Source organism: Micromys minutus (assembly GCF_963924665.1).
Source record: "Micromys minutus genome assembly, chromosome: 1".
Classification (NCBI taxonomy): domain Eukaryota; kingdom Metazoa; phylum Chordata; class Mammalia; order Rodentia; family Muridae; genus Micromys; species Micromys minutus.
In genome coordinates, this window is record NC_137969.1 from 17,733,093 (window position 1) to 17,745,472 (window position 12,380).

The following is a 12,380-nucleotide window of genomic DNA, read 5'->3' on the forward strand; positions in this document are numbered from 1 at the left end:
TGTTATCCTGTACTTTATAGCTAATATCCACGTAAAAGTGAGTACATACCATGCATGCCTTTCTGGGTTACCTCACTCAGGGTGGTGTTTTATAGTTCCATCCATTTGCCTGCAAATTTCACTGTGTCCTTGCTTTTAAAAGCCGAGTAGCATTCCATTGTGTAAATATACCACATTTTATGTAGCCTTCAGTTGAGACGTGAGTTGTTCCCAGTCCTTTGGCTATTGCAAATAAAGTTGCTATAAACATAGTTGAGCAAATATCCTTGTGGGATGGTGGAGCTAGATCTTGAGCTGGAAGTGCTCCCGGTTTTCTGAGAAACCACTAGACTGATTTCCAAAGTGGTTGTATAAGATTTCACTCCCACCAGCAATGGAGGAGGGTTTGCCTTGATTCACATCCTCTCTAGTATGTGCGGTCACCTGAGTTTTTATCTTAGCCATTTTGAGGGTGTAAGATGGAATCTCACGGTCATTTTGATTTGCATTTCCCTGATGACTAAGAACCTTGAACATTACTTCAAATACTTCACCACCATTAGAGAGTCCTTTATTGAGATTTCTGTTTAGCTCTGTATCTTCTACTGTTGGATGTAGGGCTGGCATTCTTTTCTTTAAAAAATTTAAATTCTTTATTCTACATTTATTTATTATATATAAGTATACCGTAGCTGTCTTCAGACACATCAGAAAAGGGCATCAGATCTCATTACAGATGGTTGTGAGCCACCATGTGGTTGCTGAGATTTGAACTCAGGACCTCTGGAAGAGCAATTGGTGCTCTTAACCACTGACCCATCTCTCCAGGCCTTTTAAAAATTATTTGAATTTTTCATTCTACATTTATTTATTATATATAAGGGTTGGCATTCTTTAGGCTGCCATTTTGTCATATTGAAGGATGCCAGTTGCCTAACAGGAGCTACTCAGTTTCAGGAGGTCCCGTTTATTAATTGTTGATCTTAGTGCCTGAGCTGAAACATGCGAATTGCCAGATAGAAAGTTAAAAATGGCCCTTGTGCTTCCTTCTCATCTATCGCCCAACAACAACCTGAAGCCCCCTGTCACAATGTGGTTTCATTTTCTGCTTCTTTCAGGCACTGTGCACATGAAGCAGGAAAGGCTAAATCTCTGAAATCTGGACTGGGTTGGTCAGCAGGATGCCAGTCTTGCAGTGAATGCTGAGGGTAGGAGGATCTTCACCAAAGATTATAGAGTTACAGATCTGGTAGAATTTTTGGGGTCACACAAGTATACTACCATATTGTCTGCAAATAGTGATATTTTGATTGCTTCCTCTCTAATTTCTATCACTTGGCCTCCTTTGTTATCTAATTGCTCTAGCTAGGACTTTGATTACTATATTGAATAGGTAGGGGGAGAGTGGGCATCCTTGTCTAGTCCCTGATTTTAGTGGGATTGCTTCAAGTTTTTCACCATTTAGTTTAATGTTGGCTACTGGTTTGCTGTATATTGCTTTTACTATGTTTAGGTATGGGCCTTTGATTTCCTGATCTTTCCAAGACTTTTAGCATGAAGTGCTGTTGAATTTTGTCAAATGCTTTCTCAGCATCTAATGAGATGATTATGTGTTTTTTTTTTTTTTTTTTTTACCCCTTTGAGAAACAGCTCTCTTAAAGGATATCCAGTGAAACAGCTTGTATTCTTTATTTGGGATAAAGAAGGACTTATAAACACTAGAAAGTGGGAAGGATTCTTCTTAGAGTGGTGTTTTATTAACTGAGGCTTAATGTTCTGGGGATACTTCATTTGCTTGGAGAAGCATTCCAAGAAATTAAACCTATAATTTTGCCAGGGACTATGTGGTATTTCTCGGGTAGAGTGTGGGGTCTAGGCTCCCTAGATAATATAGAGGAAGCCCTGCTGGGAAAGGGAGACATCCATTTTGTGGCAAGCTCAGGGGACGTGGTAGACAAAACAACAAAACATCCTTAATAAATGTTAAGAAAGAAAATATGCTAGCTTATTAATTGGTGTATTGGTGTATCAGTTTGTATACAGTTGACAAATGCCTGGATAAAAGTCTGAAAACTATTATAAGCATTCTGGTCTATAGAATGAGTCCCCTGACAACTAGGCCTACACAGAGAAACCATGTCTTGAGAAATAAAGAGAAAAGTAGTCAGTTTTCTCAAGGCAACACCTAAGGGACTTGACCACATCCTACAAACTACTTTTTCAAGTCACTGGACTAGTATTTCTCTAAGAGAAGTAACTATTTTTTCCTTACAGGTTGAGGCTTCTTCTGAGTATCCTTTACAATTGCTTTATCTGTAAATAGAAATGTTCCAAAATCTTCTATACAATTTAATTATTCAATACAAGATCCTTAAAGACTACATTAAAATAATAAGCAAGATAATAACTGTGGTTTTTTTAATGCCCCTGACTCACAAGCTATGTGTTGGCTGCTGGGGTAAGGCTGGTGAGACTTAAGACTCCTGTTCACCCCCAGAGAGATAACCCTTTAGATTTTGCTTTCTGGTACCCCTCACATATATGCTGTTCTAATGGCTCTGCTGTCCAGAATGGACTTGGGAAATAGTCTTTGCCTAGTTTGAAAGTTGATGATTCAGAATGTACACATTTTCACTTAGTGACATTTAGTGCATTTACTATCTTTCCTGTGTAATAATCTAAGAGGCAGGTCCCATACTAATATCTGGATTTACAAATACTTTCTCATGTGTGCAGCTTTCTGCCTAATCCTACCACCAGTTTTCTTCCATGTAATTTATTCTGACAATGTATTTCTAAATCAGGTTTTTCTGTAATTGTGCATCAAATTTTCTATTCAATTAAAAACAAAGAATATTTTGAGCTATAAAGACTACATAGATGTTTCTAGTCCAAAAATGTCATCCCAAAGAGTATATCTCCCAGTTTATAGCAACAATAAAATTGTACCGTTCCTTCAAATAATTTTAAATGCTGTCTGACTTCTTCGTAAGGATGGCTTGTAGGGTTCACTTTGCCTTATAAACAAAGGGATTAAGAACAAGAACACTGATATCAGAGTCCTCCTGGGGAAGTCATTCACGGTGCTATCTCTATTTTATCATGTCATATCTATCTATATATCTATATTTATATCTGTATATCTGTATATCTGTATATCTGTATATCTATATATCTATATATCTATATATCTATATATCTATATATCTATATATCTATATATCTATATATCTATATATCTATATATCTATCTCTATATCTCTATATATCTATATATCTATATATCTATATCTATATCTATATATCTATATCCATTATTGTGCTAAGGATCAAATCCAGACCTTGACTATGCTAAGAACACACTTATTAACCCTTCTAAGGCTTTTATTGTTCCTTGGCATTTTGTTTTTGTTGTTTTGAGACCCATCCTTCTATGTTGTCTAGGCTGATCTTGAATTCATAGATTCAATCATGTCTTGACCCCATTTCCTTCTGTTGGTCCCCAGATGAGCCAAGAGCCTGTACCTGGCATCTTGTTCCTGTGTGGACAAAGAGGGAGAAAGGGAAGTGTGAGAAGAATGTCTCAGAGGAAGCTAGGGCAGGGAAAGGGAAGGGGAAGCAGAAGAAGAAAGGAAGAAAGGAAACCTTGAGGGAGAAAGTGATGTAGGATGTAGAGACCTGGCACCAGACCTTGTGTAGGGGCCACCAGGCTAGACATCACTAGGCCTCCATTGGCTCATCTGGGCTTGCTCCACAGGAAGAAGTTGCAGCTTGATGAGGGGTCATTTGGAGGACCTTGTGGCTTGGCACATATGTAGAAATGGCGGCCCAGGTTGGGTCCTGGTTTTTTCACAGTGCGTATCACACATGGCTCCCTGTGGCCTCTGCAGAGGGGCATGGGTGAGGGCCCACTCAGCACAGACTTCCAGAATGAGGTCTGTGCCTCCTTCTCATCTCTGACGTCAGAAACCTTGGCCTGCGTATCCATACCTGTGGCTATTATATCCCCTTCCAGAGTCGTTGGAGTTACAAGAGTGCCCACCAGAGTCAGCTTAGGCAGTTCCATGCCAGGAGCCGTCTGGGAAAAGCTAACAGAAGGCTGAAGATAACTCATCAGGTTTTTCTGATGTCTCCTGGAACCACCTTGATGCTTTTGAGGCCTGCGTGAGTGTCTGTGGGCTTGAGCTTTTCTTTGCTTCTGTTGCTGGATTCGTTTGCTGGGCGGCAGGTCTGACTGCCCCCACATAGGTTCTCGTTCACAAGGAACTAGGAAGCCAAGAATCTTGAGCTGGGTGCCTGCAAACTCTGGGAAGAAACGGGTGCACAGAGGTGGGCACTGTTTTGCTGGCACACAGGACACATTCAAGACAGCGCCCACAGGGCAGTGGTCAGAGCCCATCACCTCAGGGAGCAGGAAGGCATCTTGGAAACTGTCTATAATTAGAGTCCTGTCTCCTAGTATGTAGTCAAGTCGGGTACCATAGTTGAGACTGCGGGCACCACTGATCCCTGACCAGCAGGTGAAGGCCCTCTCCTGTTTTGGATAGAAATAGCGGTAGCTATCCATAAAAGGTCCTATATGGGAACCAGCCTCGTTACTGAGCAAGCCATCCATCCACTGACGTCCCAGGTCTTCTTCAAAGCACTCCAGATTGCCAGCATCACAGTGGTCAATGGGATGGTGGGCTGTATTCATGTCCCCCAGGATGATCACATGACTGCCGGCTGCCAGGAGCGCTTCTGCTCGGATCTGCAGGAGGCGATAGAAACGCATCTTAAAAGTCAGCCGCTCAGGCTTCCCAGGACTGGCATGTGGGCAGTACACATTGATCAGGGTCAAAAGCTTCTCCTTCCCTTCCTGTGTGCAGATCTTGTGCTGTGTAAGGAGAGCCCGGCCCTCGCTATCCAGAGCCCGGAGCTGCTCTTTGGTGAACTCGGTCATGTTTCCATAGCAACCGACATGCCCATTCAGGGTGGCAAACTGACCACTCAGGCCTTCTTCAGCAGCCACCGGTGTAACCCTGTCCTTACAGAAAGTAGCTACACCAGAATAGCCACTCCGGCTGCGGCTGAAGCTGAAATAGGAGTTATAGCCCTCAACAACAGCCAGGGGCTCTGTCACCCCATCTCTGCTCACTTTGGTCTCCTGGAGACAGACAATATCGGCATCCAGATCCCTTAGAATTTGTCTCAAGGCCGTGGGACAGTTGCTGGTTACCTTGCATCCCAGACCTTGCAGGGGTCTCCGGGTCCCATTGATGTTCCAGCTTACCACGAGCAACATTCTGGTAAACTGTACGGCTTCATGAAGAACGTATCCTCATAGGCAAATAACCGGAAGTTAACAGTTCCCATCTTCCTCGCGCGTTGGCTCAGCTGCCTCATGCCGCAAACCACTGGACTGCTCCCTGGGCCTTCAAGTTCAGTTCTCTTTGGAGGGAGGCAAATTACGGTGGAAACTAAGAGGTTGGTGTATATCCCAACGAGGAAGGAAAGCTGGATTGTATATGCTTGTAACCCCATCACTCAAGAGGCCGGGGCAGGGGGTTCCGATGAGTTCAAGACCTATCTGGGGTACAGAACAAGACTCTGTCCAAAATCTAGGGAAGAGCAAGCGATGAGAGGGCCATTTGTGGTCCTTTTCTTCTGGCCACACATAGGCCGGGACTCCTGAGTGCCCAATCACTTTTCTCCTCTATTCAAAAGTCTTCTTGATAACATCAGATTAGTTACAACCTGGGTTTCTAAAGACTATTACTCAGAAGCAAAACCATGTTCTTCCTAACATTTAACAGTCAGCCAAGCAGGGTCCTCCCAGGGCGCACACGCTATATTTTTGATTGTGAGCCTTGCCTTCAATGGCTGAGCCATCTCTCCACCCTACACACAGGTTATAAACGTGGGGATTTGTTTTAGGAAGAAACAGGCCACCGAGGAGGACCTTCGGTGCTGTCTTTTGCATCTGAGAACGTGAAGACTTGAGTTGGGCTGCTTCCGGGCAATGGAAGAAGGTGGAAGACTATGGGCAGGGTGGAGAGAGAAACTTGTAGAGCAGGGTGGATGTGGAGAGCAGATACAGAAAGTCTATGAGCAAAGCATCAGTCACATAAGATGAGAAGTATGGATTACCTATTGTGCACATAGGCCGTCGAGCGCTCGGGGCTGGAAATGGTGTAAATGCTCAAAGTCAGAAGGACAGAGAGAAAAGGTTCGGGATATGTGCTGTGCCGAGAATGCAGCAGTTCTCAACCTGTGATCTTTTGGGGGGTCACATGTCAGATGTCCTGTGTATCAGATATTTACACTACAATGTATAACAGTAGCAAAATTACAGTTATGATGTAGCAATGAAAAAATGTTACAGTTGGGGGTTACCACAACACAAGGAACTGTATTAAAGGGTCGCAGGATCTGAGATCTCCACTGGCCTAAAACTTGACCTCAGAGGAGTGTCCCTAATCACATCTTACAAGTTGATTTCTTTCTTTTTTTAAAAAAAAATATTTTATTTATATGAGTCCACTATAGCTATCTTCACACACACTGGAGAGGGCATAGGATCCCATTACAGATGGTTGTGAGCCACCATGTGGTTGCCTGGAATTGAACTCAGGACCTCTGGAAGGGCACCTAGTGCTCTTAACTGCGGAGCCATCTCTCCAGCCCCCACAAGTTGATTTCTATCTTGGGCATGTCTTACGAGTTGATTTCTACTGGACATGTCTTACGAGTTGATTTCTACTCTGTCCACTTTATCTTGGGATATGAAGGCTGACACAGCAGCTACTTCCAAAGATGTTCTGGAGCAAAGACATTAGTAAATCCTGTATCTAGCAATCAGCTTTCATAGTAAGGGAGAAAGTCCTGTGTAAAAGCTCTGGGTTGTAGGCTGGGCCAGCAGGGATCTGGCTCTGAGGGCATTTTATAGTGGAAGCTACTTGAAAGCTGGGGCAAATCTGAATCCCTGTCAGAACTGGGTTGTCAAGCCAAGACTTAAATTCTCAATAAAGGTGCGTAAGTGGTCCAGAGGCCAGTGAGAGCTAGTCACTGTGTGTCCACTGTGGCTGTAGCTGCAAAGTTCTTAAAAGAACAGGTCTTCAACCAGAGGAAGACAGAAAGAAATGGGCCAGGATGGGTATTCTTGGTTGTCAACTTGACCATATCTGGAATTAATTAAAACCTAAAGGGCTGGGTACTTCTGTGAGGGAAGTTTCCATCATCATCATCATCATCATCATCATCATCATCATCATCATCATCATCATCATCATCATCATTTCCAGTTAGAAGACCCACTTCTAATCTGGATCATTGAGGTGGGAAGCTCCATCTTTAATCTGGCTACTCCTTCTGTTGGCAGCCAATAGAAAAGACAGTGAAGAAGGAAACTTGTTCTCTCTTTGCTTGCTTGCTCTCCCTCTTGTTAGCAAGTCTGTTTTTCCCACTGCCATTAGAGCCTACTTCTTTGGGATTCTGGCATATGCTGAGGACCAGCTGAGATATCCAGCCTGACTGAACTCCTGCATTATAATCATGCATAATTCCCACACCCCATAAAGGGAGCGGGAAACCTGTCTTTGCGTCTTTATTACTGAGAATCCGGTGGTGTGCCACCCACCTAGTTTTTGCATATATATTCTAACTAAAGCAACCCCCAACTTTTCAAGGCTTTGTGACAGGTTAACTATTTATCATGCAGTCTAACACCATATTTGAGAAGGGGGGGGGAGAATGTGTGTAGGTTCATATGTGTGCACATGCATAAGAAAGCTACAGAACATATTCTGATGTCATTTCTTAGATACCTTCTACCTTGATTTTTGAGAAAGACTCTGACACCTGGACTTACCAGTCAGGCTGGGGGTGGGGAAGGGAGTAGGGAACCTATCTCTGTTTCTTCATTACTGAGATTCCAATTGCACACCACTCACCTAGGTTTTTATTTTTAACGTTTTATTTGAGGTATGTGTGGGTGGGTGGGGTGGGTGGGGGGAGATAGCATCTTTCTATGTGTCTCTGGTTGTCCTGGGCCAGTATGGCTTCAAACCAACCTGCTTCCTAACCTTTACATGGTTTTGGGGGAATTGAATTCAAGCCCTTATACTTACCAAATAAGCATTTAATGGACGGGACCATCTCCCAGACCTCAATATATTGTAAGGGAGCAGGCTACTGTCTTTCAATAGTTTCTTTTTAAGTTTACAGAACAGATATATTATTCAATATCACAAAACTGTGTCAAAACATGAACACAGAAGCTCCTGCTCCAACATTTATGCTATTTTCAATCACCCAGGAAAATTCTTTGGCTCTGTCTCAATTTAGTTTATTAACACCCACTGAAGACATTTTAAAGAAACCAAACCATTCTCTAGATGTTGAAAAGTAAATATCACATTTCTAAATATCAATAGAATCAGGACTAACCAGTAAAGGCATAACAGGGAATCAGTGTTACAGGGAGGGCAGGGCTCAGGTGGAAACCTAGAGACCTAAAGAACATGTGTAAGAAAAGAAAACAATCTGAAATAGCAGTGGTCTAAACATTTGCTGAATGAAGATATTCAAGACAGCTAGAAGAAATGTCTATGTTTCTACAAATAAAGACAAAGGCTCAGTAAAACAAGTAACCGAGGAAAGGTAAAGATTGGAGCTTTGAAAAAGACAACAACAACAGCAGCAGCAATGTAACAACAAAATTAGTGACTGTGAGCAAGAAGGATCTAAGGAAAAAGAATAAAAACATAAATCGCCAATATCAGCAACAAATATATGTTAACTCCTGACTAAAAAAGGCACCAAGAATGAGGAGGAAGAGAGAGAGCACAAGTAATTTAGTCTTGAGATCACCCATAAAGATCACATTTAGGATTCTATTATATTCAATTTAATACAATAGCATTTAATACAATACCACAGGCTATTAACAATTTGGCAATAAAAGCTCAGAAAAGTAAAAAAAAAAAAAAAAAAAAAAAAAAAAGTGTATGTTGTGGACTTTGACAGAACTGATTTAATTTCCATGATCCTAAGAAGGTGACTTTAGAAAAATCAATTATCTCTCTAAACTCCATTTTCTCATGTTAAAAAAAACCGACAATAATACTCAAGGTTACCAAGGATATGTTGGGTCGGTTAAAGATGAAAGTACAGGGCATGTGGGTAGTTACCACAGAGCACCTTCCCTATAGTGACCCTATGACCTCAGGCTTGTTATTTGAACATTTGTGAGAAGAATGCAAAAAATATTTTTAAAAAAGGTTATTCATTTTGATAAATTTGACATTTGATTTTCTTTGTCTAACAGGAAGTTTGATTAGCCATTTTTCAATAAAAAATTTAGCTGTGCTGAGAACTTAGCTCAAAGGTGTGTGTGTGTGTGTGTGTGTGTGTGTGTGTGTGTGTGTGTGTGTGTGTGTGTATGCTTATCCACCATGTGTGGAATTTCTCAGGTTTGATTCTCTGCCTCATTAATAGAGAGACCTCATTAAAAGAGAGGAAAAAGGGATGCTAGCAATATATAAACAATACAAAAACATCACATGAGAAAGTTAGACTGAAATACCAACATGGAAGTTTAACTTTGGTTTATGGAGTCATTTTTCTTGACTATTGGTATGACATGATCATGTAATTTGTATTGGGAAGTTCTTCCATCTTTGGCGTTAACATTGTCATAGAGGTCTCTCCCTGATAGCTGCAGCTTTCTACTAGTGTTGCGTCTGAATCTTCCATCTCAATGCATGTTATGGGGGAGGGATGAGGGGTGTCTAAGTTCCAAGTCCTTCACATACTAAGTTTACATGATGGATGATCAGGATTCTTCACACACTGAAGAAATCTGACAGGCCTGCGGGAGAGAAGCAGGAAAGGAGGTTAGGGGCAGGATGAGTACTGGCAAGATGGAACACGGGGTACAGGTGCTCACTGCTATGCTCAGTGACCTGAGAGTGTGATTCCCAGAGTTCACTGACTCCTACAAGTTGTCCTTTGATGTCCCCATGAAGGCTACGGTATGTGCATACATGTGCACATGCAAACACATACAGTAAATAAATATAAACTTGACAAGAAAATTTTAAGGGGAAAGAGACCAAATGATGTACCTATGATCCCAACTCATCAATGAGAGAAACCCTCCATGGCAACCAAAGATTAACCACTGACAGCATCCACACACGTCTGAGCTCGGAGACAACACGGAAGGTCTAACCCAGGAGCCTTGAAAGCATGCCCCAAGTTAGTTGCAGCTCACTTGTAAGACCATAGAAATAAATACCATGGAGGGTGTACAACGGTAATATGTGGAAGAAAAAACAAATGACTGGCTCAAATGTGTCACAAACTCGTGACAGCTGATGATCAGAAGACGGGAGATATGGGCCACTGGGTCACACAGTTCCTTCCTGAGGATTCTTTTTTCCTCAGATCAGAAGCTTCCTGGTGATGTCTGGGTGAACACATGAGACAGCAAAGAACTCAAGGACCATTCTCAAAGGTTTAAATGCCACGGTCAAAGAACCATGTTCCCTCCACCCAAAGCAAGCTTTAGGTAAGTATCTAATCTGTAAACTAAAAAGACTGCCATTTTCATAAATGTGAGCTAACAAAACCGTAGGGTCTATGTTTCTCAGTTTTCTCCTAGTCTTCCTGAACTTCTTTTTCATGCAAAGTATCTGTGAGTGACTTAGCCTACTCAGCTGTCTAGACCAGTTCTCTTACTGTTGATCTTTTCTTTTGCGTTTGCATTTAACTGCTGCATGTTGACAGTTTTTGGTTTTGTTTTGCTTCTTTTTCGGAAGTTTCCAAAGAACAGACAGCTGACTGGTGGGAAATTTGGGTCGTCTGAGAAATGAGCCATCCATCTTTTAAGTTTGTGTTTGACGATAGGGGACATGAGGAAACTGAGAAATATCCCATCTCTTCAGCTTGTACATAGGCCATGAAGCCTTTTCTCTTTGATTTAGTCTTGGTGGAAGCTATTCCTCATAGGAAAAGCTGCAAAAGTGCTTCTCCATGGAGGGAGATGTCCCTGCCTGTATTGTTGGCCACAACTAGTTAAAAACTATGAGGGGGAGTCCTCACATTTTAAATTTAAAGGTGGCTTTAAAGACAATGTACCTGCCCATAGGCTAATGGTAATTTTTCCTTAGGAATATACATTGATTTTGCTTTTAATCTAGGAAAGATAAATCTTGTTAGACTATCACATGGAAATCTGCCAAATATTAGGTGCTCACATCCAGATCTAACTAAGGAGATTTCACATGCAAATTTATAGCCAGTCATGGGATTTTAAAACTTGGGAGAAAGGCCTTAGCGAAACATATCTCTGCTCCCCTGAAATACAGCAGGAAAGAAGGAAAGAAATGTGTGCTCTGGGGATCAGTTGGTTGCTGAGGCAAGCCACTGATTAGGGCTGGCAGACAAAGAAGGAGGGGCTTTAGGATGGGCAGACAGATTGAATCGATTGGCCAGGGAAACAAGCTCAGTTTGGTGGCAAGGTAGAGGCCATCATCATGCCTTACACCAGTGAGAGTACCACCAAGGTCTGGGGGATCTCTAAAGCGCTCTCAGCACACACAGCTGTCTTGTCCCAAGAAACCAATTACCTGTAGTTATCTTGGCAGGTAAATGTCATATTCCTTTTGTGCACAATCATCTTCAGCTCATTTAAGGAGGAGCTGGAACACGAGTTACTAGGAAAGAAAATAAAGTTCAAATAATGAGATCTATACACTCTCGGAGTCTCTTTCTTCCTCTTGAAGCAACATGGAGAAGAGGTGAGGCGGACATCCACCTCTGGGGCTTCTCTGGGCACCAGGAGCATAGGCGTGAAGCAACCACTGTCCTTTGTGGAGACAGAATTAAGAGACTGTGAGGAGGGCGAAGTGTGCGGACGCCGTTCATTTGCTAAGCCAGTCTGTTCCCAGGTGTTCCTGTGACCTCGGATTTCTTCTGCAGGATGATTTATAGGGACTGTCACTCCACTACAAAGCAGTGACATACCTGGAAGCTCCTTCGATGTCATGCGTCACCCAGGCCTGTAGTTTATGGACCTTATTTGGGTCCAAATTAAAGACTTCCACACTTCCAAAGGTGCTAAAACAGAAGAGATAAATAACATCACCGACCTCAAGCCAAAGCGCAGGGCATCCATACCTCCTGTTACAATCTAGCCTCCTGGACACCGCTGAGCAGAACCTACCTCAGTTCCCACAGTTCCTCATTCAACACGACTCTTGGTTACTAGATTTCAAGATAAGACTTTTAACTATATGTCGATGCTGACTGATACATTAGAAAACAGAGGATCTCCATTCAGCATCTTTCTCGATTCTTCCTTGTTAGTGTGGACAGCTACCCCTCCTGAGGCAAGGACTCGCATCTCAGATGTTAGG

The 12,380-nt window shown here is 42.4% G+C and overlaps 2 protein-coding genes across 2 annotated transcripts in view; both read right to left on the bottom strand.

The window, feature by feature from the left end:
• Positions 1–3,715: 3,715 nt before the first annotated feature.
• LOC308439511 (DNA-(apurinic or apyrimidinic site) endonuclease 2-like) lies at positions 3,716–5,263 on the bottom strand (the record flags this gene model as incomplete). Its single annotated transcript, XM_080941336.1, has 1 exon — positions 3,716–5,263. The coding sequence occupies one exon, from the start codon at positions 5,261–5,263 to the stop codon at positions 3,716–3,718; it is 1,548 nt and encodes a 515-aa protein (XP_080797462.1).
• A 3,719-nt stretch (positions 5,264–8,982) lies between these two features.
• CD38 (CD38 molecule) overlaps positions 8,983–12,380 on the bottom strand; it is a gene marked incomplete at its 5' end in the record, with an annotated part of 36,756 nt that continues 33,358 nt past the window's right edge. Inside the window, 3 exons of the mRNA XM_080929069.1 lie at positions 8,983–9,829; positions 11,592–11,678; positions 11,989–12,081. Of these exons, the coding sequence (XP_080785195.1) occupies positions 9,766–9,829; positions 11,592–11,678; positions 11,989–12,081 (244 nt within the window). The 3' untranslated portion in view covers positions 8,983–9,765. The remainder of the gene's footprint in view (positions 9,830–11,591; positions 11,679–11,988; positions 12,082–12,380) is intronic.